At 54.3% G+C, this 23,634-nt stretch overlaps 8 protein-coding genes across 8 annotated transcripts; 3 read left to right on the top strand and 5 right to left on the bottom strand.

The window, feature by feature from the left end:
• Positions 1-165: 165 nt before the first annotated feature.
• COL26b_012457 (uncharacterized protein) lies at positions 166-3,199 on the bottom strand (the record flags this gene model as incomplete). The annotated part of the gene is made up of 2 exons (XM_053185100.1): positions 166-3,046; positions 3,096-3,199. 2 exons carry the CDS (start codon positions 3,197-3,199, stop codon positions 166-168), a joined length of 2,985 nt encoding a protein of 994 aa, XP_053030964.1.
• A 543-nt stretch (positions 3,200-3,742) lies between these two features.
• COL26b_012456 (uncharacterized protein) lies at positions 3,743-4,714 on the bottom strand (the record flags this gene model as incomplete). Its single annotated transcript, XM_053185099.1, has 3 exons — positions 3,743-4,299; positions 4,363-4,434; positions 4,531-4,714. The coding sequence occupies 3 exons, from the start codon at positions 4,712-4,714 to the stop codon at positions 3,743-3,745; spliced, it is 813 nt and encodes a 270-aa protein (XP_053030963.1).
• A 3,037-nt stretch (positions 4,715-7,751) lies between these two features.
• On the bottom strand, positions 7,752-8,612 carry COL26b_012455 (uncharacterized protein; the record flags this gene model as incomplete). The annotated part of the gene is made up of 2 exons (XM_053185098.1): positions 7,752-7,760; positions 7,941-8,612. The coding sequence occupies 2 exons, from the start codon at positions 8,610-8,612 to the stop codon at positions 7,752-7,754; spliced, it is 681 nt and encodes a 226-aa protein (XP_053030962.1).
• A 1,361-nt stretch (positions 8,613-9,973) lies between these two features.
• Positions 9,974-11,664, top strand: COL26b_012454 (uncharacterized protein; the record flags this gene model as incomplete). Its single annotated transcript, XM_053185097.1, has 4 exons — positions 9,974-10,132; positions 10,207-11,159; positions 11,370-11,484; positions 11,536-11,664. 4 exons carry the CDS (start codon positions 9,974-9,976, stop codon positions 11,662-11,664), a joined length of 1,356 nt encoding a protein of 451 aa, XP_053030961.1.
• Positions 11,665-12,487: 823 nt separating this feature from the next.
• COL26b_012453 (uncharacterized protein) lies at positions 12,488-14,160 on the top strand (the record flags this gene model as incomplete). Its single annotated transcript, XM_053185096.1, has 2 exons — positions 12,488-12,719; positions 12,773-14,160. 2 exons carry the CDS (start codon positions 12,488-12,490, stop codon positions 14,158-14,160), a joined length of 1,620 nt encoding a protein of 539 aa, XP_053030960.1.
• Positions 14,161-14,264: 104 nt separating this feature from the next.
• On the bottom strand, positions 14,265-15,117 carry COL26b_012452 (uncharacterized protein; the record flags this gene model as incomplete). Its single annotated transcript, XM_053185095.1, has 2 exons — positions 14,265-14,702; positions 14,758-15,117. 2 exons carry the CDS (start codon positions 15,115-15,117, stop codon positions 14,265-14,267), a joined length of 798 nt encoding a protein of 265 aa, XP_053030959.1.
• Positions 15,118-21,714: 6,597 nt separating this feature from the next.
• COL26b_012451 (uncharacterized protein) lies at positions 21,715-22,316 on the top strand (the record flags this gene model as incomplete). Its single annotated transcript, XM_053185094.1, has 3 exons — positions 21,715-21,781; positions 21,868-22,203; positions 22,306-22,316. The coding sequence occupies 3 exons, from the start codon at positions 21,715-21,717 to the stop codon at positions 22,314-22,316; spliced, it is 414 nt and encodes a 137-aa protein (XP_053030958.1).
• Positions 22,317-22,487: 171 nt separating this feature from the next.
• On the bottom strand, positions 22,488-23,424 carry COL26b_012450 (uncharacterized protein; the record flags this gene model as incomplete). Its single annotated transcript, XM_053185093.1, has 3 exons — positions 22,488-23,137; positions 23,191-23,264; positions 23,339-23,424. 3 exons carry the CDS (start codon positions 23,422-23,424, stop codon positions 22,488-22,490), a joined length of 810 nt encoding a protein of 269 aa, XP_053030957.1.
• Between the last annotated feature and the right edge of the window lie 210 nt (positions 23,425-23,634).

Genomic DNA, 23,634 nt, shown 5'->3' with positions numbered 1-23,634 from the left:
ATGAAGGAAGAGTGGCTGCTGGATTGCTTTTGGTGAGTTTCTTGGCACCGGACATGGCATTTTAGAAGGGAATCTTGGGGTGCTGGAGTTGAATATAATGTCATTTTATCCTGGGTATCCGAGTCTTATCATGATTTGAACTGCATGCCTTGAGCCAATCCCCCGTTACATCTGCGTGTACTTGTCCTCATCAACTAAAGTCTTCTCTCTCCAGCAGTCCTCAACCCAGTCGCCAGTGACGATGTGGGGGATCTTCCGCCTTGAGCTGACTTCCTTTCTCAGGTCTTCCGCTGCCTGTCTTCGCTGGTCTCCATCACCCACGACCACGATGTGCGTTGCTTGTTCATCGTCCACGTCCGGTGTCAACCGAGCCCCGCCAAACCGAAGAAAGTTTCTTAACCTTAGGACTTTGATGTCGTCTTCTCCAGCGTCATTCACGTCGTGCAGGTGCACCAAGCAGCGGTGGAACATTGCCCCCTTCATCTCACCAACGCCGTGGCCCCGCTCCTCCAGCTGCTCCAGGAAGTGCGCCTTATTGAACGGCTCCATATCCGGCTCCTTCTTCGGCACCTCTTTGAACACTTGCCGGAGCTCATCGACACTTATGTCTCGAGCATAACTATCACCGTACATGTCCGTATTTTGGATAGCGGCAGTCTTCAGAGCCTCGGTGGCGTGCAGGACATGCCGCTCTTCGTATGGCAGGAGGTAGTCGTCTTCTTGTGATTGTGAAAGGCAATCCTGCAGCCACCTAGGCCGAATAATATCCACGCCGCCCAGCTTCTGTCCCTCTTTCAGCAGACTGGCGACCTTGACCACATTCTTGTCAGCAAGCAGGATCATGTCTGACTGTGGTATCGCCCGCTGGGAAATCTGCCCGCCGTTCTCCTTGACCAACGTCTCGAGCTGCGCCTTGGTCCTCTTGAACGGCTTCAGCGACTCCGACAGCACGCAGAACTCGAGTCCTTCAAACACCTTGGTCTTCTCGCCCGCAAACTGCACAGGCGTGTTTTCCGTTCCGGCGATGGTCAGCTCCCGCTTGATCCGCTTGGGCGCTCTTCGCTTGCGGTTCTCAACGCTCATCGTCTTCTCTTTGGCCTCCGCCTCGACGCGCTTTCGAAGATCCTGGAACTCTTGCACACTAAGCCCTTCATTCCAGTTCTTGTCGAGTCGCAGCTTGCGGAAGCGTGGGAATCGTAGGGTAAACCCGAGGGCGAACTGGTCTGAGCCACCGATACTTGCTGCTTTCGCCTCGAGGACGAATGAGTCTCTGGGTCGGATCCAGACATCTGGCTGCTCGAACTGGCGGCTGTCTCCCGCTAGCTCGATATACTCCACTGGTGGCTTTTTCGAGTCCCAGTTGTTCCATTTGCCTTCTGTTCGGTGACGGATCTCGGCGTAGTCCTCAGCCTTGAAGCCACCTCCAACCTTGAAGAAGCTGAAGCACTTCTCTGGGTTTGCGCCTGCCTGGATGTGGTTCTGGCTGACACGGAGCCCGCAAAGGAAGCTGGATAAAGCACCGCCGCGCCGTCCGGAGCCGTAGTAGCCGCCAATGACGACGCAGTCCAGCGACTCTCCGAACTCAGACATGTACTCGGGCTTGACCTTCAGCCAGTCGTCGTTGCGGCTGTTGAGACGATACATGGATCTCGGGTTCTTGAGGACCAGTCCTTCGGATGCTTCGGCGACGACCTTTCGGAGGAGTGGCTCAATTGCGTCTGGCGATGTAGCAGTTTCATATTGATGGATCTCAAGTCGGCGATGCACTCCCTTGACAGCTTTCTCCAACGCTCTGTGGCGGTCTCGTAGGGTGTACTGCGTCAACGGCTGATCGTTGAGAAGGAGAATGTCAAACACTCGGAAGAGAGGGCGAGGACCGGTGGTGTTGTTGATCTCCTGGTTCGCCAGCGCTGCCGTCTTCAACGTTCCGAAAGGCATTATCTTGTCAACCTCCGGGTCCCATGTGATCATTTCGCCGTCCAAGATGAGGTTGCGTACGCCTGGTGTGAAGGCTTCGCTCAGGTGACGGCTCAATGCACCTTCTCGAAGGTCCTTGCCATACAGGTAAGTGTAGTCTTTGGCCTTTCGCGACCAATAGCAGAACCGAAAGCCACCGGGCGAGCTCGAGTCTTCCATCATGTGCATCTGCATGCGCTCGCCGTCAAGTTTCTCCTCAATCCAGAATTCGGGATCGTCTTCCGTGGGTCGAAGGTAGTCAACCATCTTCTGAAAGGATGATGGCATCTGAAACTGCGCGAGCTGGGGCTGGAAGCACTCCATCAGAGACACACCGGTATCCTGGGACTCCAACCGAATCTTAGGGTCGTGTAGCTCCCAGCAGACACGCCGCAGGCTTGAGGACACGCTGAAGAGAGCTTCGCCATCGGGATGCCACAGGTTCAGCAGCGTCCTCTCTGTGGCGCCGACCTTCATTTGCTTCAGAACGATGCGAATAAGCCACATAAGCTCCTCCGCATTCATGCGCTCGTAGAAGGTTTCAAAGACCTCGAGATTCTCCAATTCTCCTGAAGACGCGGCCAGCTTGTCCAGCAGCTCGTTGACCTCGGCAATCGTCATGTCGCCGACCTCGGTGCGCATGGGGCGCTTCGACAGGACCTCGAAACATCTTCCTGCAAAGTCTCCGGCGAGACGAGATTGTGTGGTATGGCCAGGAAGCTTCCAGTGTAGCAGGTTGTAGCCGTCTTCGGAGTTCTTGTCAATCTTCATCAGCTTGACGAGAAGCTTGCCGATGGCGTTCTCCTTGAGACCGTAGACTCCGCGATCGCGGTCCTTGTCGGGAAGAATCAGCCGGAAGGCGGGATAGACGTCGTTTCCGACTTCGTTTCTCCATCTAGAAATGAAGCGCTCAATAATATGGCGGCGCTGCTCCTGCGGCGAGAGCTTGGTCGCCTGAGGACCTCTCTTGGAGCGGGGAGGGCCTCTTCCAGGAGGCTGTTTTTTGTTCTCATTCAAAGGATTGAACAAACTCTGGAAGAGCTCTGAGAAGCGCATGGTTTGAGAATGATTGCGCGGGCGGTTGGGGTACCTGAAGTGGTGTGAGCGGGTCACAGACAAGTGCTTGGGAGATTGCCTACTTCTCATCGAGTTCTGCCAACGTCATGCCGCCGACCGCGTACTGCTTTTCCTCTTCGTCGATCGCCATCGCATCGGGCGAGCGTTGCCGTCTGCGTTGGCTCATGGTGGCTGATGCGAGGTGCTGCACGGCGTTGAAGTCGCAACGGTGCAATTGACTTTGCTATAGGGCTGGACTTGACACCGTTGGCTTCTGCACAAAGGTGGATGAATGGAAGAAAAACGCCACAAGCAACTCTGAATCATCCGGGTCGTGTCACGACTTTAAAGGTCGTCGTCGCATGTCGTTGGCTTGAGTTCGAGGAGGCCGGTGCCTGTAGCTCACAGTGGATTGGTTGCCTCGGGTGATGCTGCCTGGAGTGGTTGCAGCAAAAAGGTGCAGGTGGGGCCTCGCTACCAAGATGGCGCTAAGAGGCTTAAGTGCATGCAGGGACATCCAACGGCTTTTATGCATCAAACCCAAACTTTCACACTGCACAAACAATATCTGGAGTGCAGTCGGGAACCTGGCGGCGCCCTTCTTAATTAACTAATCCTACATTCATGATCTACATTATCATTTCATGTCTCGTTTGCAATCCAGAAACACTTTCGTCATGTGATGACCCAACCCCAGGCGGGTTAGGAATGGACAACCGCGAGAAATCGCTTAGTTGCGACCGGTGTGCTGAGAAGACGTCTCGCTGACGGCCTTCTCGGCATCCCAGCGCTGCTGCATGGGTTCGGTAACGGTCTTCTTGGCAGACTTGCGGCGCCACAGGAAGAAGGCGACGAGACCGAGCATGGAGACACCGGCGATGGAACCGACAACGGCGCCGGCGATGGCACCGCGGGAGAGACCGGAGGACTTGTTGTCGGCGGCGGTGAAGTCAGCGGCGGTGTGGGGAGTGTTGCCGCCGGAGTCGGTGGTGGTGACGTTGACGCTGGGGTCCGACTCGACCTCGGGGTCGGAGACGGTGGCGTTGAAGCAGGGGATGGACATGGTGAAGACGTCGACGAAGGTGACGTCGGCGCAGGCGTAGAAGGTCTCGCGCTTGGACTCGTCCTGGTCGAAGTTGGAGACGTAGAGCATGCGGTAGGTGGCGTTGGAGCCGGCGGCGACGCCGGAGGGGGCGGAGGGGACGGTGACGCAGGTGTGGCCGAGGTCGAGGCTGCCGACCTCGCTGGGGCCGAGGAAGGTCTCGAAGTCGGAGACGGACTTAGGGTCTACGAAAGCGTCAGTGTTAGGTTCTCTGATAATAACGGATTCATCGGGGATGGTCTACTAACCGTTCTCGTAGGAGACACTCAGGTGAACAGCACGAGTCTGGTCCTGGGTGACAAGAGCGAGCTTGCCGTTGACTATGACGGAGTCAGCATCATATGCCTATAATGGACTGTGGAAGTCTCCGAGCTGTTCCGGACAGCAGCCGGGGCCTCAGAATCGATTCAACTTACCCAGAGGGAACTCGGTACGGGTACCAACACCGGCGGTGGATCCGCAGGGCGCCGTGTTGTCGGCATCGGCGTTCCATTCACGGTCAGGGGGCCAGAGGAAGGCAGCTGGCCCCATGTTATCAGCACCCATGACGTTGCCCAGCAGCATGCTGCCGAACAGAGCGACCGACTTGGAAGAAACCATTTTGACGGGATGAATCTTGGAGTGGGGTTGGACTTGACAAGAGTCTGAGAAGGGGAGAGCAGGTCTCAGGCAATGGGAAGTGATGAGCAAGATTCAAGGCTCGAAGGATCACAAGATTGAAGCTGTGATGGGGGGAGTTGACTTGGAGAGCAGAAGAGTCCGAGACAGACATGGAAGGGATACGCGGCCGTACATATATGCTTCTCCCGCGCGCGTGGTCTGGCTGCAACCTGGGCGCCGAGCGTCAGCCAACCGCTTCCCATGCCGAGAAAACAACACACAGGTGCAGTCTGCAGCAGAAGGCAAAAGGCGCATCCGCCGGCGGGTTGGCCCGCCAAGGTTCAGTTGGGCCGACAAAACCGGTGCCAACCCCTGGCACCGATCACGACCCTGTCCCGGTTTCTCTCCAATGTTTGCAGGTGCTGCTACGGTCCCCACCGTCGTGTGGTTCCCCACCCGAGAGAGTTATCTGATGAAATCGCCCTGGCTGGGGTTCCACTGCGCTGTTTGGTCTTGTCCGCACATTGGCGCATACAAGGGCCTGATGGGGTTGGACGGCGCTCCATCAGGAGCGGAATCGCATCATATCTGATCATCAGATAAGATGGATCCCCAGACGGCCATTGGCTGGAGACATCACCTCTGCATCACTAGCGCATTCTCGGCGCGGTGGCCGGGGGTCCCCGTTTTTTCATTCTCTTCACACATGCGCTGCAACGGCGAGCTGCTCTTCTCGGGTCGAGTCCCCCGATCTCGTATTTGCCCCGGCCCTGACAGAATTTTTGTTTCTCTGACTCTTGGGCGAGGTTTCGCTGGGTTCTAATAGGCAACGGCCGCCGCACGAGGTGCCAGTCAATCTAGTTTGAGTTGGCTTGGCGATCATCCGTTTCGAGAAGCTGTCAAGCGCAACGGCGAATCAGCGTTGCAGCCGGAAGTTTGAACTCGGTGTCCGAGGCCACTTCTCCGCGAACGTCGGCGATAGTCCGGCAACACAAAAGGTCTCGAGATGCTCTATTCCACCAGGACCCGTTTGCGACACCGGAAATTGGGTCGCCATCGCCCGCCATCCCCGTACTTCTTCGATGAATGGCCATGAGTCAAAAAGGCGGCGCTTGGACCGGGCTCGGTCCAGGCTTTCCGGGTCTCCAGTTGCCTAGGTGGAGGGCGAAAATCCAAGCTCTCGATCTTGTGGAGGGCGGCAGGCACGCTTCGCTTCTCTCGGTCCAGGTGGGATGTTCAGCATGTGAACGAACGAGGGTTCTCGGAGTAGCGCTTTTGGTGGTCGGAGGTATTCCGACATTGGTCGTGTCGGCTTAGGCTTTGAGTTGAGGTCCAGAACGGCGGCACAGCTTTCCTGAGTAGTCACGTCCGGGTGACCTAGGCCGTTGTTCGTCGGCCAGATCGTGTTGGTTCGTTCCTATATGGCTCTTAGTCATGGCTCTTCATGCCCACCCAGCACCGGCACGCCCAACAAAGCCCTTGTTCGTGGGTCTTGATGCCCTCAGCTCTGTTGTTTGGCCTACGGATACTTGCTCGGAAAAGACACCTTCTTTGTCGGTGCCCAGTGTATGTCGCACTCGACTGGTGGACTTCGCTTCCTTTCAAGGAAATCCCATCCCGCTGCAGGCACGGCTCTCTCGGCAGCCCGCGGTCTCATGCCTGACCCTCGGGATCCCGGCTCCCACTGGACCTTCTTAAACTCTTGGTCTGTGCTACAACTTGTTTACATCCTTGCTAAGCTTGCTTGATGCTCTATCGTAGAATCAGAGTCACGGCACACGAACTACTCCCACCCACCAGTCGCGCTGTCCACGTTCTTAGCTCCACTGTGCTTGAGAGTTGTGATGGCAGGTAGCGTTTCATGCATGTCTGAGGTCAAGTGAATTGATGGACGGGAGGCAAGTCTTCCAGTATAATTTTGAAGTTCGGAATGGCCTTTTGTGTTCCGTGAGTCGAGCCAACACATCCCGGACTTGCGGCAAGGACAGTCTTGTGTTGTCCTCTGTCCCGGCGCACTCTGCGGTTGACAACGGCCTTCTCTCACAGGGATGTCTTGGCGCAGGAACTTTTGCATCTTGGTCTGCTGTTCCCGGGCCAGGGGTGGAGGGGGTGAAGGCGCTCTCGTGATTCGAGGCAGGGATGTCCTGGACCACACTTAAAGACGCCAGAACTTGGCGTTGCCACAACTCCAGCTGAGATTGATAAGGCATCCATAATCAGCCTGCCAGTTGCTGGTTTAAGTGCTCATGCGGGTGACAATCACGTACAAGTGTAACGTATCCCCCTCTGCCTCGATGTCGCCTTGGTGCTACGGCAAGGGTTGTTCTATGCAACTCTGCCCAGGCTGGAGTGCGACTGTGCAAGTGTGCAAGTGTGTCCTCAAACGAATTTGCAAGGTTTGAATAAAGACTCTTAAGTAGCGCCTCAGTAGAAATCTATCGTGTAATGCAAGTAAGTAGACAAATCTGACGGAATGGCGGTGGCGGAGAGGTGGGGGAAATCCGAGAAGTCCAGTCAGGTCTAGAATCTCAATCATCGTGCCTGATGACAGCCGCCACAGCCGCTTGTTCACGCAGAACGAACCCTTCCGAGAATGCATGCAATATATTGGCGATACGTACTTGCTTATGGCAACAGCGGATAGAGGAGTTGATGGCTCAGTTGGTCAGGTCTGGCCAATGTGCTTGCGCCCTGTGAAGTCGTTGGCACTCTGTCCGCTGGGGTTTAATATGGTTATGGGTTCAAACCTGCCTTTTGCCATTTCAAAAAGTTTTAAAACAAAGAAAAGAACAAGTTAGAAAAAAAGGGAAAAAGAAAAAGGAAACTGTTATCTGATACTTTGTGTATGTCTTTAATGTTTTTGTTCCTTGAAGAAGAAAATTTAGTTGAATTATAAAGAACGTGACTATTCTCAGAGACTGGGTTGCTGCTTCCTTTTGAAGCTTCGAAAATGCTGGAACGGCGTTACCTTCCCCGCCTCTGCTTTTCCGTTGTCAACTCATCACAACTTGATCCGTTAATTACAGAGTTCGACCATTTATTTGATCTGGAGACCTTGTTCTCAAATTTTCCGCTACCAAAGCCTACAGGGTCAAGTTCCTCCTACTCACACCAGCATGAGGATTGCGATTCCATCGTATCATAACTCCAATCTATCAAATGGCCCACCTTCTGTTCTCGTAGAGGTTTCCATCCTACATTCACCAAATCTAGGTAACGCGCCTACAGGATCGGAGCTACGCGGAGAAGACCGCGCGCCTCTCAAGAAGAGCTCATCTAGCTCGTTCCCAATCTCTTCATGGCTGATAGTCGTGTTGAGCCAGTGCTGATTCGTAACGTTCTCGTCAAAAACCCACTCATTGCAGCCATTGCAACCTGCCTCCCCTTCCAGCTTGACGGTGTTGTAGCCGTACTCATTTCCATACTTGAAGTACTTATCTAAGCCTTTGATAGCGTACAGCATTGCTATCGGGTCAAATGACCACCTCGGTTGATAATAAGTATACAAGATGTACGCCGCCCTCACCGGGTCCGTCTTCGGGCCATCCGCCATCAGCGGGCCGCCTGAACGGATCGAGCTCCCGAGGTCGAAGCCCACGTAGACGATGGGACTATTCCAGCTGTGTATGACGCGGGCAGTTTCGTACGGGTCATCGTACCAGAAGTTGAACTCGTACCCGCTTGGGTAGTCGCCGCCCATGACCACAAGCTCCTTCACCTTCGTCGCTACGAGCTCGGGCCCGGTGAGTTCGGAGTAGGAATCGGCCGTTGAGTTGAGAAGTGCTGAGAGATTTTGGAGGAAGCCGATCGACGCGATGGTGATGGAATCGTCTTCGGCTTCGGCGAGGAGCTTGCGGTAGAGTTTGACGGGGTCCCAGGCTTCGTCTGCATCTGACATGCTGTTCGGCCAGTGGGTGGCGACTTTGCTGGCGAACTCGCCCAGCAGTATCGTCCAGCTATCAAAGAATGGAATATTGTTTAGAGGACGGCGGGCGCCGATGGGTACCTCGGAATGACCATAGTGGTTCAAGATGGCGGAGGCGGCTAGGACTGAGTATGACGATTGAGAGTTGATGTTGACTCCGAGGAGGTTCACCTCTGGCGCGGTTGCCGCAAGCAATAGAGCACCTGCATCACTTGAAGAGTGTCAGATACTTTGGACCATTAAAATGAAAAGTACTCAATAGTTGAGAAAGAAGGCTTACTCGCAATCACTGAACAAGTCGGTGTCCACGATCAAATTCTTGCGGGCTGACGTCACAATACAAAGGAAAGAAAGGACCAAAACGAATGGTCTCTGGCTTAGCATTCTCAAAAAGCTGGGTTCTATCGAACGAATGGGCACTAAGTATCTCGTCCTATGTAGAGCCCTCACCTTGCCGTCCAATGTCTGCGTGGTCGAGGTGGAGATTGCGATGGCGATGAGGGGTGAACGGGTGGACGCATCTGGACACCGCCTGGCACCGGCTGGCATTAGTCGCCATCGTCATGAAGCACCGGCCAGCTCCGATCGTCTTGGTGGGTCTCGCTTGGGGCGGGAACCTGTGCGCTTCCTTGTGCCTTAAACAGCCGGGCCGGCAAACGCTGTCTTCGACACATCAACTGTCAGGAACAAACTTTCGAACAGTGCCCATCCTCGATCGAAGGCGCTACTTTGTAGACGTTTCTGTGTCAGCAGTTCTTTTCTTCAGCGAGGAAAACTCGATGTTGTCGCAAAGAGTCCACGAAGAGCGGAAAATTACACCACCAGATACACCTGCCCAACGATGACGTCCGTCCCTCGAGAAACATCATCACCCTGGTGGTTCACAACCCCAAACTGTGACCAACACATGCGTCAAATCGGATGAGACAGAGCGAATGTCGATGGGGTACGGGAAGATCCCCCCACACGCTTGATCGCTAGGGCCCCTCTTCCACCCCTCCCTCCCGCGTCGGGACAGAAACAGAGTGCAGATCGGCATGCGTTCCGACCGCCTCAATGCCGGCACGGCCAATCAACAGCCGGAAGAGTCGCAGACCGGATGGATTGCGCCATTGAATTGGCGTACGACGTGAAGACCTGGGGAACCCGCGGCGGTACTCGAACTTTGGTCATCGGCCGGCCGTACTTCATGACCCGCGTTTCCACCTTACTTACCTTGTGCAATCCAACACATGTTCTCGACTACTTCCTGGAAGAAAACGTTGCTGTGGCGCTGCTTCGGTCTTGGGAATTGAATTGAGTTATTGGGAACGCACGCGAGACGGACGATCTAGATGGGCACCGAACCAGATAAGGCGCGGAAGGAGGAGTCGCCCCCACCACACGGGCGCGCGACCGTCCTCGAAGTCCACGGCATTGATGACGCCGCCATCATCCCCAAGGGCGCTCTCGACCCGGTCTACGAGGCGAAGGCTCGAGTTCTCAATCGCGCGGTACGTGTGAAACCTCAGCGCGAAGCGCGACTTGGCTACCTTGGAGAGGATTGCCACTGACTGGTGATTTGCAGATCCAAGATATTGGCATGGGACGGTATCAGTGGCAGTTATTCGTCGTCGTCGGCTTTGGTTGGGCAAGTGACAACCTCTGGCCTATCGTCACCTCGCTCATATTCACTCCCATCGCAAACGAGTTCAAGCCGACCCGCCCCCCGCTTCTGAGTCTCTCTCAAAACATAGGTCTGCTGGCTGGAGCCATGTTCTGGGGGTTCGGCTGCGATATCTTCGGTCGCAAGATAGCCTTCAATCTCACCTTAGGCCTGACTGCAGTTTGGGGAATGATCGCCGCGGGGGCTCCCAACTTCGCAGCCATCGGCATCTTTGCGGCTTTCTGGTCTTTTGGGGTGGGAGGCAACCTCCCTGTCGATTCCGCCATCTTCCTCGAGTTCTTGCCAGGCACTCATCAGTACCTGCTAACGGTTTTATCCATCGATTGGGCTATTGCTCAGGTTATCGCGACGTTGATTGCATGGCCTCTTCTGGGGAATCTCACATGTCAACAGGGCCAGACCTGCACCAAATCGAACAATATGGGCTGGCGATACTTCATCGTCACCATTGGGGGCTTGACCCTCGTCATGTTTCTCGTCCGTTTTGCTCTCTTTACGATCTACGAATCACCAAAGTATCTTATGGGAAAGGGTCGCGACGAAGATGCCGTCCGAATAGTCCATGAAGTCGCGAGGCGAAACGGCAAGATAACATCTCTATCGGTGGAGGACCTGAAGGCTTGCGAGCCAGAGGGATACGTCGCTCGAACTGATGCTACCGCCGCGGTAAAACGAAACCTCGAAAAGTTGGATCTCAGCCACGTACGCGTCCTCTTCTCGACACCGCGACTTGCACTGAGCACGGGCTTGATCATGGCTGTTTGGGCTTTGATCGGACTTGGGTATCCTCTGTACAATGCGTTTATTCCCTACATCCAAGCAACCCGCGGCGCGGAAATCGGCGATGGAAGCACGTATGTGACATATCGCAACAGCTTGATCATCGCGGTCGTTGGTGTACCAGGCGCATTGTTGGGTGGGTGGCTAGTTGAGCTACCTCGACTGGGGCGAAAAGGCACCTTGTCCCTCAGTACGGTTTTAACAGGAGTCTTTCTCTACTCTTCAACGACTGCGCTGACAAGCAACGCGCTTCTGGGTTGGAACTGCGCCTTCAATTTCTCCAGCAACGTCATGTATGCCGTCCTTTATGGGTTCACGCCCGAGCTCTTCCCGACACCGCAGCGCGGGACCGGCAACGCCTTAACGGCAACTTGCAACCGAATTTTCGGTATCATGGCAGTAAGTAGATGAGATTGGCCTGTGGTGTGATCGTGATGCTGATGACAACAGCCCATTGTCGCCATGTTCGCCAACCTCAAGACCTCCGCTCCAGTCTACACCAGTGGTGCCCTGTTCATCGCAGCTGGGCTTTTGGTGCTCTTCATGCCGTTCGAGTCGAGAGGCAAGGCCGCTTTGTGATTGAAGCAGGTTGCGATAGTTGTTTTCTGATCATACTCGGACATCATAGAGACCGGTAGAAATGCGACTTTCGAGCTGCGCTTTGCAGGCTGACTGGTACAATGCGCTGCGTAGCAAACAGCTTACCCGGATATCTGGCTCAACAAGCAAACGCGTCCGGTCGTCGGCCGCAGCGATATAGCAGCGGGTGAAGTTGTTGACGACCGGCCCGGACTGTGGTCCACTCTCCGCGGGCATGGCCAGATGCATATCTGCTGATCCATCCCCAACCAGCACAGCCGGGCTCTTGGCGAGCGCGGTCGGGAGGTCAAGTCCCGACCATCGGCACTGCAGTATCGGAGCGTGGAGCAATTGAGATTCAATCCAGACGTCTCATACGTCAATCGCAAATGAATTATTTCGCTACGGGGCCTGAGGTCTTGGCACCATGGGCCGCCGTTATCTTGCCCACGGGGCTCCCCCGCTTTCCCCTCACACCTGCCACCGAGCTGCCTCATACAGTTTCGTTGCCAATGTTCACGCTCGCCGCGATGAATCTCCACCTCGCACCTTGCTGACCATTGACGCTCCTGTTATCGGGCGTTATGTTCGCATATCTCAAATGACCAATTGAAAAGCCTCCGAATGATCTCAGCCAAGCCCCGGTCATGCCTTTTACCATGCGTCGGTGAGCCATTTTGCGCCGCCGGCAACGCCGCGATGTGACGGCGGGGGATGTATAAAGTTTGCGTAAAAGCCGTTGACAGCCGCCGCGGGTTCGGACCGTCAATTTCCAGCAGCACCTGAGCTACTGGAACTTCGGACGCCGTGTGAAATCGACAGCATGTTGCCGACGTCTCGCCTTGGCCTCATTGGCCTCTCACTGCTCGCCTCAGCGGAAGCCGCCAAGTACGGATACAACCACGTTACCGTCCGCCAAGACAGCGATGCCATCGCAGCCAACTTCCAGGCCATCGAGGGTGTAGACTTGCTGTCGCCCGCGTTTCTGAGCCCGGAGACGATCCCAACCGGCTTCGCCGAAGGCACGCAGGGACCTACTGCGGATGATGTTCTTGGTAAGATAATTAGACGATGCCATCGTAATTATGCAAAGCTGACCGCCTTAAAGACACCTTTGTTCAAGATCTCGCCGACAAGAACAGCTGGTTGACCTACAACAAAGCGAACTTCACCTCGGAGGAGAGCCGCCCATTCCCCTACCTTCACCTCACCTCAGGATCCGCCAAGTCTCGAAGGGCATCGAACTCGACCGGCAAGGTGCGCGTCTGGCTTCAGGGAGCCGTCCACGGTAATGAGCCTGCCGGCGACCAGTCCATGCTGGCCCTCTTGGGCGCACTTGACGCGAACCAGACCTGGACGGCCTCGCTGCTCGAGAAGCTTGACATCGTCATTCTGCCGCGCTACAACCCCGACGGCGTCTTCTACTTCCAGCGCACCCTGGCCACCAACTACGACCCGAACCGCGACCATGTGAAGCTCGCCCGCAAGCAGACGCGCGGCATCAAGTCCCTCTTCAACGAGTTCAACCCCCACGTTGCCGTTGACATGCACGAGTACAGCGCCACCGCCCGCTACGGCAGCTACTACCACGCCGCCGACGGTCTCTTCTCCGCCGCGAAGAACCTCAACATCCACCCTGACATTCGCTCTCTATCCGAGGAGCTGTTTGCCAAGAACATCGGCTCGGCAATGGAGTCTCGCGGCCTGCGCTGGGAGCCCTACGTGACGGGATCCACCAGCACCAACCCGGAGTTCAAGCCCACCTTTGCCGAGGCCGGGTCTGACGCCAAGATCGGCCGCAACGCCATGGGCCTCACTCAGTGCGTGACTTTCCTGATCGAGATGCGCGGTATTTACCTCGCTGATCAGGAGTTTCAACGCCGCACCGTCGCGGGTCTGACCATGGCCTCGAGTGTGCTGCAGACTGCTGCTGACAACGCGGACAAGGTGTACACCACCATCGAGTCCTCCATCGCCGACTTCAAGACTACCGACGCCGAGATCATCGTCACCGACTCCTCGCCCACTGTCCAGCGCACCTTTACCATGGTGAACATCAACAACGGCTCCGTCGTGCAGGTGCCCATCAACTTTGGCTCAACCACCCCCGTGGCCGCCAACATCACCCGCGCGCGTCCCGAGGCCTACCTCATCCCCGCATCCTGGGCCGACCTCGCTGAGCGCCTGCGTATCGGTGGTCTTGAGGTCGAAACCCTCAGCGGGCCGTACAAGGGCACCGTGGAGGCTTACACCATCACCTCTGCGGAGTTCGAGACTGGATACTACGAGGGCGTCGTTCGCGCCACCGTCACCACTGAGCCTCTCACAAGAGAGGTCAATCTGCCTGCCGGTAGCTTCCTTGTCAGCACGAAGCAGAAGAACGCCGCGCTGGCCTTCGTCGCGCTGGAGCCCGAGAACATTGACTCCTACGCGAGCTTCAACATCGTGCCCGTTGAGGAGGGTGACGAGTATCCCATCTACAGGGTCCTCGCTTGAACAGGCTTAATCTCAGAACTAATGTAATTAGATATTGACTAATAATATCAACGACGTTAAGAACATCTCATCGTACATCATGACAGGCTCACCCGTGCCCCGATCTAGACAAGCATCTGCCTCCACTCAATCTCCCCAACATCCTCCTTGCCCGTCATGAACCGGATCCCGTTCCTCAGAATCGTCGCGAGAACTTCCATCTCCTCCTCGTCCCGGGGTCCGTACACCATGATGTACGAGTCCGCCATGTGGAACCGGTTCGCGAAGAACGAGGTGCGCGGGACGGAGAGGCGGTGGCGCTCCGCCCAGCCCTTTTCGATGGCGAGTTTCGCGTCTGCCGGGGAGAGGTACATGTGGATCGACAGGTCGCCATGGTGGTGGCCTATCTCTCCGCGGGCGGTGCGGGCTGCTTCAGGGGCGGATTTGGCGAGGACCAGGGCTGTGACGAAGAGGGCCGGGTTGAGGCGTTCGTAGAGCGACTTTTTCGTTTCGAGGAGGGCGGGGTTCTGGGTTGCTGCGTTTGTGAAGAGATTTTGGATGAACTGCGTCGTTGTTAGCTTCACAGCAAGGAAGTCTTTCAATGAGATATAACGTTACCTCTCTCATGTTCTCCGGCGCATGTTGGCTCAGCTGCCTATGCGGCACGATACCTCCCAACGCCGCCCTCTCGCCCTTCCGTCTGGGCAGGTCCTGCATGTCTTGGTGGTATCCATCGCTGGGGTAGTCGCCCGTCCATGTCGCGGAGCTCTTCGAGAGCGCAAAGGGGCGGATGCCGATGGTGACCATGAGCCAGCCGGCGAAGTTGTGCGGCACGCCGCCCGGGCCGAGGGCGATGTAGGCGCGGTAGTCGCGGACGGCCCAGATCAGGAGGGATGTGGTGAGCGCGGCGGTGACGGATGTGAGGGCCGGCCGGCGGGAGAGGGTTGTTGTGAGATTTGTGAGGGTTTGGGATGACATTGTGATGGTGCAAGTGCGAAGGCAAGATCTTGGATGGCGATGATTGAGCTGGGAACGGCGGCCGTTTGTGGAGCTGGCGAGATTAGCAGCTTAATATGAGAACGAGATCACAAATTGATGTTGCAGGAGTTCGAAAGAGGCGCTTTTGGGGAGATGAGATTGGAGGACGGTGGCTGACGTAGCACAATTCGCATTCGCGACTTAATGAAGCGCGGGCGCGAGGACGTCCGGGAATTGCGGGGTTAGTCAGCCCCGCTCAGATCGGACGGGGCCGTGCTTTTGGGGCCGGTGCGTTGTGGGACTTTATCGGTGTCGGAGACCGGTAACTCGGCCGAGAAGGATGGAGACGTTCATCACTTTTGTATGTATGAATGGATCCCTCTGGCTAACCCTGTACATCACGTTCTCAATGGGAGGTTGGATGATGTCTGGCAGATCTGAAAAATGGGATCCATCGTGTGCCATAGAGAGCTATAGAGAATTGAAGAAACGTTAGGGGCCCTTGTGAACACCAAAAACACAGCCGTCCACTACCTGTACGGGAGTGAACAAGGAGGATCTGCTTGTCCGTATCTCATCGGCGGTTGGTTGACTTTGGCTCGCAGGTTTAGCAGAGGGATAACTGGTTTTCTCTGACTCTACTTAAACGCAAAATTCACTACACAGCACAGAAAAGTGTTGGTATTAAAAGGATTGTCTACTGAGATAAAACCTCCACATGCGGTGTGCGGCAGTTCGACGACAGCAAAGCTCGCATATTTGCAGCTCATCAAGCCAGCTGGACTGTTCATTCCCTGGATCCTTTGCATATCCTTTTGCGCAAATCCCTGTATCTGCGTCCGACCAGTAGGACGAAGAATGGGTGCCTGACACCCTGAGAGCCCTATGGCGCTTTCGCGAACATGCATGGTCATGAAGCCGTCAAGGTCTCGCTGATTAGAGTCAGACTACAAAACTTTGAAAGTAATGCGGACACGTGCAAGGGAAAGTTTCGAAAAATCATGCCACTTGTCAAGTTCTATTTCTTGATAGACCCGGGAATCTCTGCGAGCACTCGCCACTTTCCACAACTTGAGCAACCATTCGCTTCCCACAGTCGCTAATCCACAACCATTTGCATCAATATCAACTTCTACACAATGGAGTCGACTATCCGACAGGAACCTTCGTTCCCAGGTCTTTCCGTTCTCGACGTACCAAACGATATCCTTCTCTGCATCTTTGACTTCCTTGACCTTCACGACCTATTCATCCTATCACGGACCAACCAATTCTTTCGCAACCTTACCAAAAGATCTGTGAGGATATGGAATGCCGACGTCTGCAGTCTTCCTTTGAATGAAAGATACCGTTTCTGGACAGTCCTGGGCTACACCCGGCCGGATCATTACGTGTGCGAAGACTGCTGTCGATTGCACCGCTTCGGTATTCGTCACCGTTATTTCGGACCCGTTGCCCAGCCCCGGAACAGCGGCAGACCATATCAGCTACCCAGCTGCAACCCCAACAAGACATCCAGCGCCAACATTGACACCCACGCTTATCGCCACGCGGACATTCAAATCGCCTTGAAGTGCCATATGAGAGGCCTGTTCGAAAACCAACTTTACAAACGAGTCATGGAGACGCGCAGAGACAGATTCCAACCGGACTATCTTCCGGTTGGCAATCTTTGGGCCGTGAAGGAGTCTGTCCCAAAGATTGTCCGCGGGAGGTTTCTCGTTGCGAGAGAACTGAAGAACAATGCAATTGTAAGGAGTACACTAAACCTCCGTCCCGTCTGCCCTCACGAACATGGATACGGCGAACACATTGTTTCTCGTCTTCTACCTCGACAAGCCCGAGTTGTCGTTAGTCTCTACAGTCTACGGCTCCCTGCACCCAGTGCGCCGCCGGCTCCAACGCCCACTTCCAATACAGCTGCGGATTTCAAGCGTGCCGTCCTTTCCTCAGAGAGGCATCCGGGATGCGAGTTTGTTGGATCATGTGACCGCTGTCCAATTGATTTTGCTGTCGCCGTCAAGGGTGGACAGACGTGCGTTCGAGTTTGGTGCGACTACGGGTCCTACGGAACCCCGATGGATCTCAGCTGGAGGGTACATGTCAGCTGTCAGACCAATGATGACACGCTTGGTCCGACCTTAAGCCACGAGCCTGGCTCAGTACGAAGAATGTTTGAAAGAGGATACTAATCTGTGCAAGGCACTCCGGGAATGAACAGCTCGTGTCAAGGAGTCAAGCTGTTCAATAGAGTTTTAGACGCCTCGTGCCACAGGCATGGTCATTCTGAAGGTAGTTACCTTATGAGAATCCATGTAATTATATTTTTGAGAGCACGAGCGTCGACAATAAACTACCATACTCTTCTTCGCCCAGCCGGGACATCTTCCAGACTAAGTGAAGCCTTGCTGTTGAGTTTTTGAACTTTCATGATGTGATGTCAGTCAGGGAGCCGTTCTGGGTATCCGAACCGCAGCGACACGTCAATTGCGGAAGTCACCTTGTCCAGCCTTGCAGTCATATCTGGGACACATTTGCTACTCTTCACTTCTTCGCAATCTTCATCTTTGACCGTGATGCCGGTGAGGGCTGACTGTCACCCTTGATAGATCCGTCTTTCTAGAATTTGCTTACGATGAGCTCACTTCTCCTAAGTCGAGTACCCTACATACACTCTCGTCCGTGGCCCGTTTTCATCACAGACGGGCTGTGTCTCCAGATGCTGTCAATCTGCAGTTGTATCATTCTCGCATTGGCATCCTGCTATAATTCCTGGAGCAGCGCTGCTCGGAACACTTGCATTTCCTTCGTAATTAGCTCATGAGAAAGCTCATCAGAACAAGCAAGTATACTCCGGTCCATGACGTGCAAGTGTCGTACTGACGATGGCTTTCGTCGCGCCTATGTCCTGGCCCCTATCGCCGTCCAAGCATCACCATTAGGTCGTCCTGGCCTCCGACCAATGTCTCTCGGTGCCCACCCCCATCGACCGGAAAAGGCATATGGCGTGTCGGCTGCCTCTCATATCGCCCTCCTCGTCCGTTGCCATCGCCCTTGGGCACGAGGTTGGTGCCCCAGTCCATCGCCCGCAAGTCCTTCACGTCTAGAACCCAGGTTCCGCGCCAGTTCTCTTCCTCTTCAACCACCTGGGCTAGTCTCCAGGGGAACTCGGAATTTGGGTGATACACCCATCCCTTTTTGGACCCTAATGTCGATTTATGTTTACGAGCTGTATGAGCCTCGGGACCATGGCAGTTACACGCGCAGCAGGCGACTTTGGTGTCGACTTTTGCGTCGGTTTCGGCATCGAACTTGATTTCCGCCTTGGTGTCGACCAGGAGATCGGTGTCATGTTCTGGTTTTTCCTTCTTGATGCCGATGATGCGGCCGAGTACGGCGAGGCATTTCTTTGCACGGTTCATCGTCGAAGCTGTGTACAATGTTCCCCATGAAAGATTGTGTGATCGTGAATTTGCCCTTGTTGGTGCTCATAGGTTAGCCAAGGGTAACCACTAATAGCTTTCAAGTACTATTGCTTGATAAGGTAGATCATGAGCTGGTGGATATATACTGCCTTGAAAAATACCTCGGCGTCGTATCGTATAGCTAAGTCCGTAGCGTCCGGTGATATCTGCTCGAGGTGGGCGAAGGAGATAGATAGTGGAGTGGTGGTAGTTCTGCCTCGTGCGCCTGGTAACCGTAAGGGTTTGAGACGTGTTGAAAGCGCGTATGTGTTGCGTGCTTACTGTTCAGCTGAGGTAGCTATCTAACGGAGTTTTAAGCTCGCTGTTGCCTAGCGCCCGAGAGAGAGGGAAGAGTACCTTTTATCTTAAATACGGGTTTTATTGTCCTGGTGGTACGGGTGCTTCTCTTCGGACGTTGGGGATACTTACGGTTTCGAGGCAAAATCTTCGAGTCTTCGAGGCAGAGTCTTTCTCGTAGAAGTCGGCTGCTAGAAGAATGTCGGTGAGGCAGCAGCCGGCTTTTATGCCTTCTGGCAAGGTTCCCAAGGACCTTGGTGGAAGGTTCAGAGCATCAAAGGAGTCATCGCCGTCATGTGTGTTCTGGCGTGGACTGTAAGCGCTGGAGGTCTATTGTTAGCGACCGCGCCGAGTTCTTCGTCACATTCCGAAAGCCAACCGTAAGGTGCATCAAGTTCCACGTAAGAGTGCCAAATAACGGAGAATGTACCGTCAGAAGAAGCGTTCCGGTGGAGTCGGGGTCGAAGTTTTACAGGAACTAGATAAACCGCACAAATTGATTGGAGTGTCCATCTGCGTCAAGTTGAGATAGTGTTAAAAGTTTGGTTTCATTCCCTCTCAAGGCCTTATGAATGCCTTTCGCATGACACTTTGGAATATAGTCCATGCACTTGCGAATCGATCACGTGGCTCAAGGTTCCAAGAGTCTTGAGCGACAACCCTTATGGGCTATACCTTAATGGTAACATGACCTTTACGTCTTTTGGAGCCCAGAGACCCTATATAACTCCTTGTGGGGGACGAAACTGACCAAAACCTGCCCATATACCACCATAACACTCGGTGACTTGTTCTTTCTGCAGGACTATTTTGCCTGACCCATATTGAACTGCTCAGTTCGGAACTGACTAGCTATTATGGGCTGTCTCAAATGGATCAAACACGTCAAAGGTCGGGGTGGGAAACGACGAGTTCGCACCCGAGACAAAGCGAAGCATTCAAATATTCCAAATATTCTTATACTTCCTCTTGATATTTTCTTCCTCATCACGGACCAACTCGAACTACACGATCTTTTCATTCTGTCGCAAAGCAATGCCGTCTTGCGAAGCTTCACTCATAGACGCTGGGCAACCGAAGTCTCCATTTTCTCAAAGTCTCTACAGCTTGAATTTTGGACAGGACTGGCGTACATCTTGCCTAATCACTGGGTGTGCGATGGATGTTGCCGCCTCCATCGTCTTCCTGAATCACGTGTGCCTCACCGCGTACTATGGCCAACACCAGCAGACTGTTCTTCTGAGCCAGGGCGCGGGCTCGGACGTGTGCGCGACATTCATCACTCACACGTCCAGATTGCTATGAAGCATCACATGAGGGGGTTGACTTATGCCAAGCGCTTCGTGGAAATCATGGTGCCTTACAGTTGGTCGGATTCATGGGTCAGTGAACAACGGACCTACGAAGCGGCCCCAAGAATTGTTGACGGAAGATTTCTTCTGTACATGGATTGGAAATTCACAGGCTGTGATTTCCAGTCAACATACTTTATCTTCGGGCTAGCTGCGAAGAGAGTCTGTCCTCACACAGATGCAATGTCAATCTACCGGGATGAAATCCGCCCCAACAGGGATGTTCGCAGCCACTGGTCACGCGCGATGGCCAATGAGATTGCTAAATCTGAGCAAAGTGCTTCCGCAGCATTTTCTAACTCAGCAGTAACTTTCTCCGGCTCGTGTAGCCGTTGTCCTACTGACTACTTCGTCACGGTGGATGATGATGGTGACAAATTACGGCTCCAACTTTGGCAAGACTTTGGATCGTATGCATCTCCTGAAAACCCAAATTGGAGGGTGCACGTACGTACCGACAAGAACAACGAAGCAGAAGGTCCCTCGTTGCATCACGTCCCCGGTTCAGTCCGCGAAGCATATGAAAGCTTCGATGCTACGGACACGAACTGCTGACAAGCGAGCAACTTCACTATCAATATAACGCGCATTGAAAAGGCTAGACATGCGAATATTACATACATTCGCTGTTCATATATCGAGTTTAAGCGGACTGCGTATTGTTACGTCGCGAGCTCAGTTGTGCAACCGCATCTGAGCATCACCTCAATGGAAGAGAGAATATTTAGTCGAGACCACAGCATGTCGGCCCTGTCCCATCCTTTCGTCATCATTTGTGTGCTGAGCGACGAGGACTGCTGCCTGGCATACCCCGGGGACCAATGTGTTGATGTCTAAGGCAATCCCACGATGTGGGCGGTGCTAAGTTACGGACCTTCTCAAAGTCGCCTTGGCGCGAGTGCATGGTTCAGCTACGAGGGCATAATGCAACACAATGGCAGGGGCAGTAATATAGGTCTTCTACATTTTGGAAGGGGCCAGGCCAGACCAGAAGTGCACTTACGCCGATACAAGGGACGCAAGCTTAAGAATTGTGCATATCACAACTCAGACGCGGAAAGATGGCACAGTTGGTTGAACAAATGTGCATTAGACAGCGTTACATTCAACTAGCCAACTTTGGAGTTGCCGTACTAGCAGGGCGGACTTTCGGGGGAGGTTTGCAACGCCTCTCAGTTGTGATTGGATGGCTCGCTTTGAGCTCGGTATCGATGTCTGTATAGTTGCAGGAAAAGACGGTCTGAATCCAGATTGGCTCCCTCGCTTTGCTATGGGGCTTTTTAGTCTGTCTGTGGATAGAATGGGGTTTGTCATTGCGTCTTTCCTCTCCTGGCCGTTTCATAGCCATTTCGCGAAGATCAAGAGTCTTGCCTGCAATCCTCAAAACCATAAATACGAGCCTCTATCTGCTCCGGGAGCATTGATTCCTGTCATTCAGACTCCAGCCAGCTTCTTCAATCTTTCTTCTACGTTCAAAACCCAAGATGCACTTCTCCACCGTTGCCGCGGTCATTCTCGCCACCCTGTGCGCCAGTTCTCAGGCATGGGAAGGTAAGACAACACTCTCCTTGGCCTTTTCCTTCTGCGTTCTACCTGCTAGTATCCGGTTTCTAACTCAAAGCTCCCAATTTGATCAGTCGTTGCATACGACAACGTCTACAACTGCGACGCCAACGACAACACGAGGTACCGCTCCATCACGGGCGCCCCCAGTCTCACGGGATGCCAGACGTTCGACCGTGACATGCCCGGCACGGGCTGCCGCGAGTACCAGAACGGCGGCGCCACCAACGGCGGATGCGTCTCGGGGTCGTTGATTCCCATGTCCGTGATCCTGCGCGGCGGAAGATGCGTCATCTTCGACCAGCCTGGGTGCCAGGGCAGGTATGCCGACAGTAACGGCCCGGTCAACGGATGTAGCGACTTTAGGAACTATGGATGGGGCAATATTCGTTCTTTCTGGTGCTCCGGCTGTAAGTCTTCCTTGCCCTCGGTCTGCTCTGAGCTAGTAATATTAATATCGTTGTTGAATCTGAAGAAATAGGATGACAAAGTGCGTCACAATACAGTCACAGGCGTCGGTTGAGTTATACTTGAGAGCAGCCAAAGGTCAAAGTGTGCGCGAAGCAGAATGAATTATTCCGGTTCGGGATTATTTGGGTTTATTCCGCAAATTGAATTGAAATACTTTTGCTCTGCCTAATTTGGGATATACAACCCTGAATAAAGTCAAACTTCAAGTCTCATGACACTGTACTTACTTCTGCTTCTTCTCAGAGCCGGTACAGGCGTCCTCTGTGACCATCCTGATCAACCGCATGTACCAGCTCGCTCCAAGAGCAGTAAAGATATGCCACCACCCATGCAACTCCAGGAACCACGCGATCGGCAGTCCAACCGCCTTCCTCACAGCCCTCAACTCAGCGCAATACTCCAAATCAATATGCCACAGCGTGAAGCCAAAGATCAGCGCAAAGACCGCCTTCCAGAAGTACCGCATGAAGATCTTCTTCTCTTCCTTAGAGTACAGCCCCGTCCAGTAGACCAAGTACAGCGTGCGCGGCCAGACGAAGGTGAGCAGCGCGCTGAAGGTCATGACGTGGATGAAGATGTCGCCGGAGCGGACGTAGATGACAGCCATGGTGCCGATGCCGCCCCACAGCAGCGCGATGACGGCGGCGCCGACGAGGGAGGACTGGCGGTAGACATAGAGCGGCTGCACGAGCGAGCCGGCGAGGATGAGCATGGAGAGGTCGTCGAGGAGCTGGGTTTCCTGGTGCATCGTGCCATGGAAGACGCCGGAGAAGATGCCGACGAGGAGGAGGCCGACGGATTGGATGTCCAGGGTGCGGTACCAGGGCACCGACGCCTTGGAGTTGGCGCGGGGGTACTTGAGGGCGAAGTAGACTGGCAAGGGGTCAGCAACGTGATTTCCTGGTTATGGTAATGGAAAGACTCACTGTAGGTGGCATTGGAGAGGCAATTGATGAATTCTGCGATATACCGCGTGAAAACGTAATCCTCCTCGCAGAAGCTAGGAGTGCAGTCTGAGGTCAGCATCGCATCTCAAAAGGGACTTTTGGTGAGGTGAGTGGAGCGGTAGCGTACTTGGCTTTGCTCGTGGGGTATCCCCAGATGCCGTCCCCGGCAGTCGGGTCATCCACAAAGCGGAGTGTTTGATGCTTGTGACTCATTTTGGGAGTAGATCCTCGATGGTGATGCTGCTCAGGGAGTATTAGGTGGTTGTGTTGACAATGGAGAGAACGCGCCTGGCTCGACGCGTTGTCAGGTTGAGATTTATCAAGGTCGTCGATCGCGGCGAGCGGGACCAATCGGGATGACCAACCCGATGCAACTTTTATCACGAAATCCGGGGAGATGTTCTCGCGCTCACGATGTCGAAA

The sequence above is a fragment of the Colletotrichum chrysophilum genome (assembly GCF_026319265.1).
Source record: "Colletotrichum chrysophilum strain AFK26 chromosome Unknown scaffold_176, whole genome shotgun sequence".
NCBI lineage: Eukaryota > Fungi > Ascomycota > Sordariomycetes > Glomerellales > Glomerellaceae > Colletotrichum > Colletotrichum chrysophilum.
Note: the sequence above shows the minus strand (reverse complement) of the source record. Positions and strands in the feature narration are given on the sequence as shown.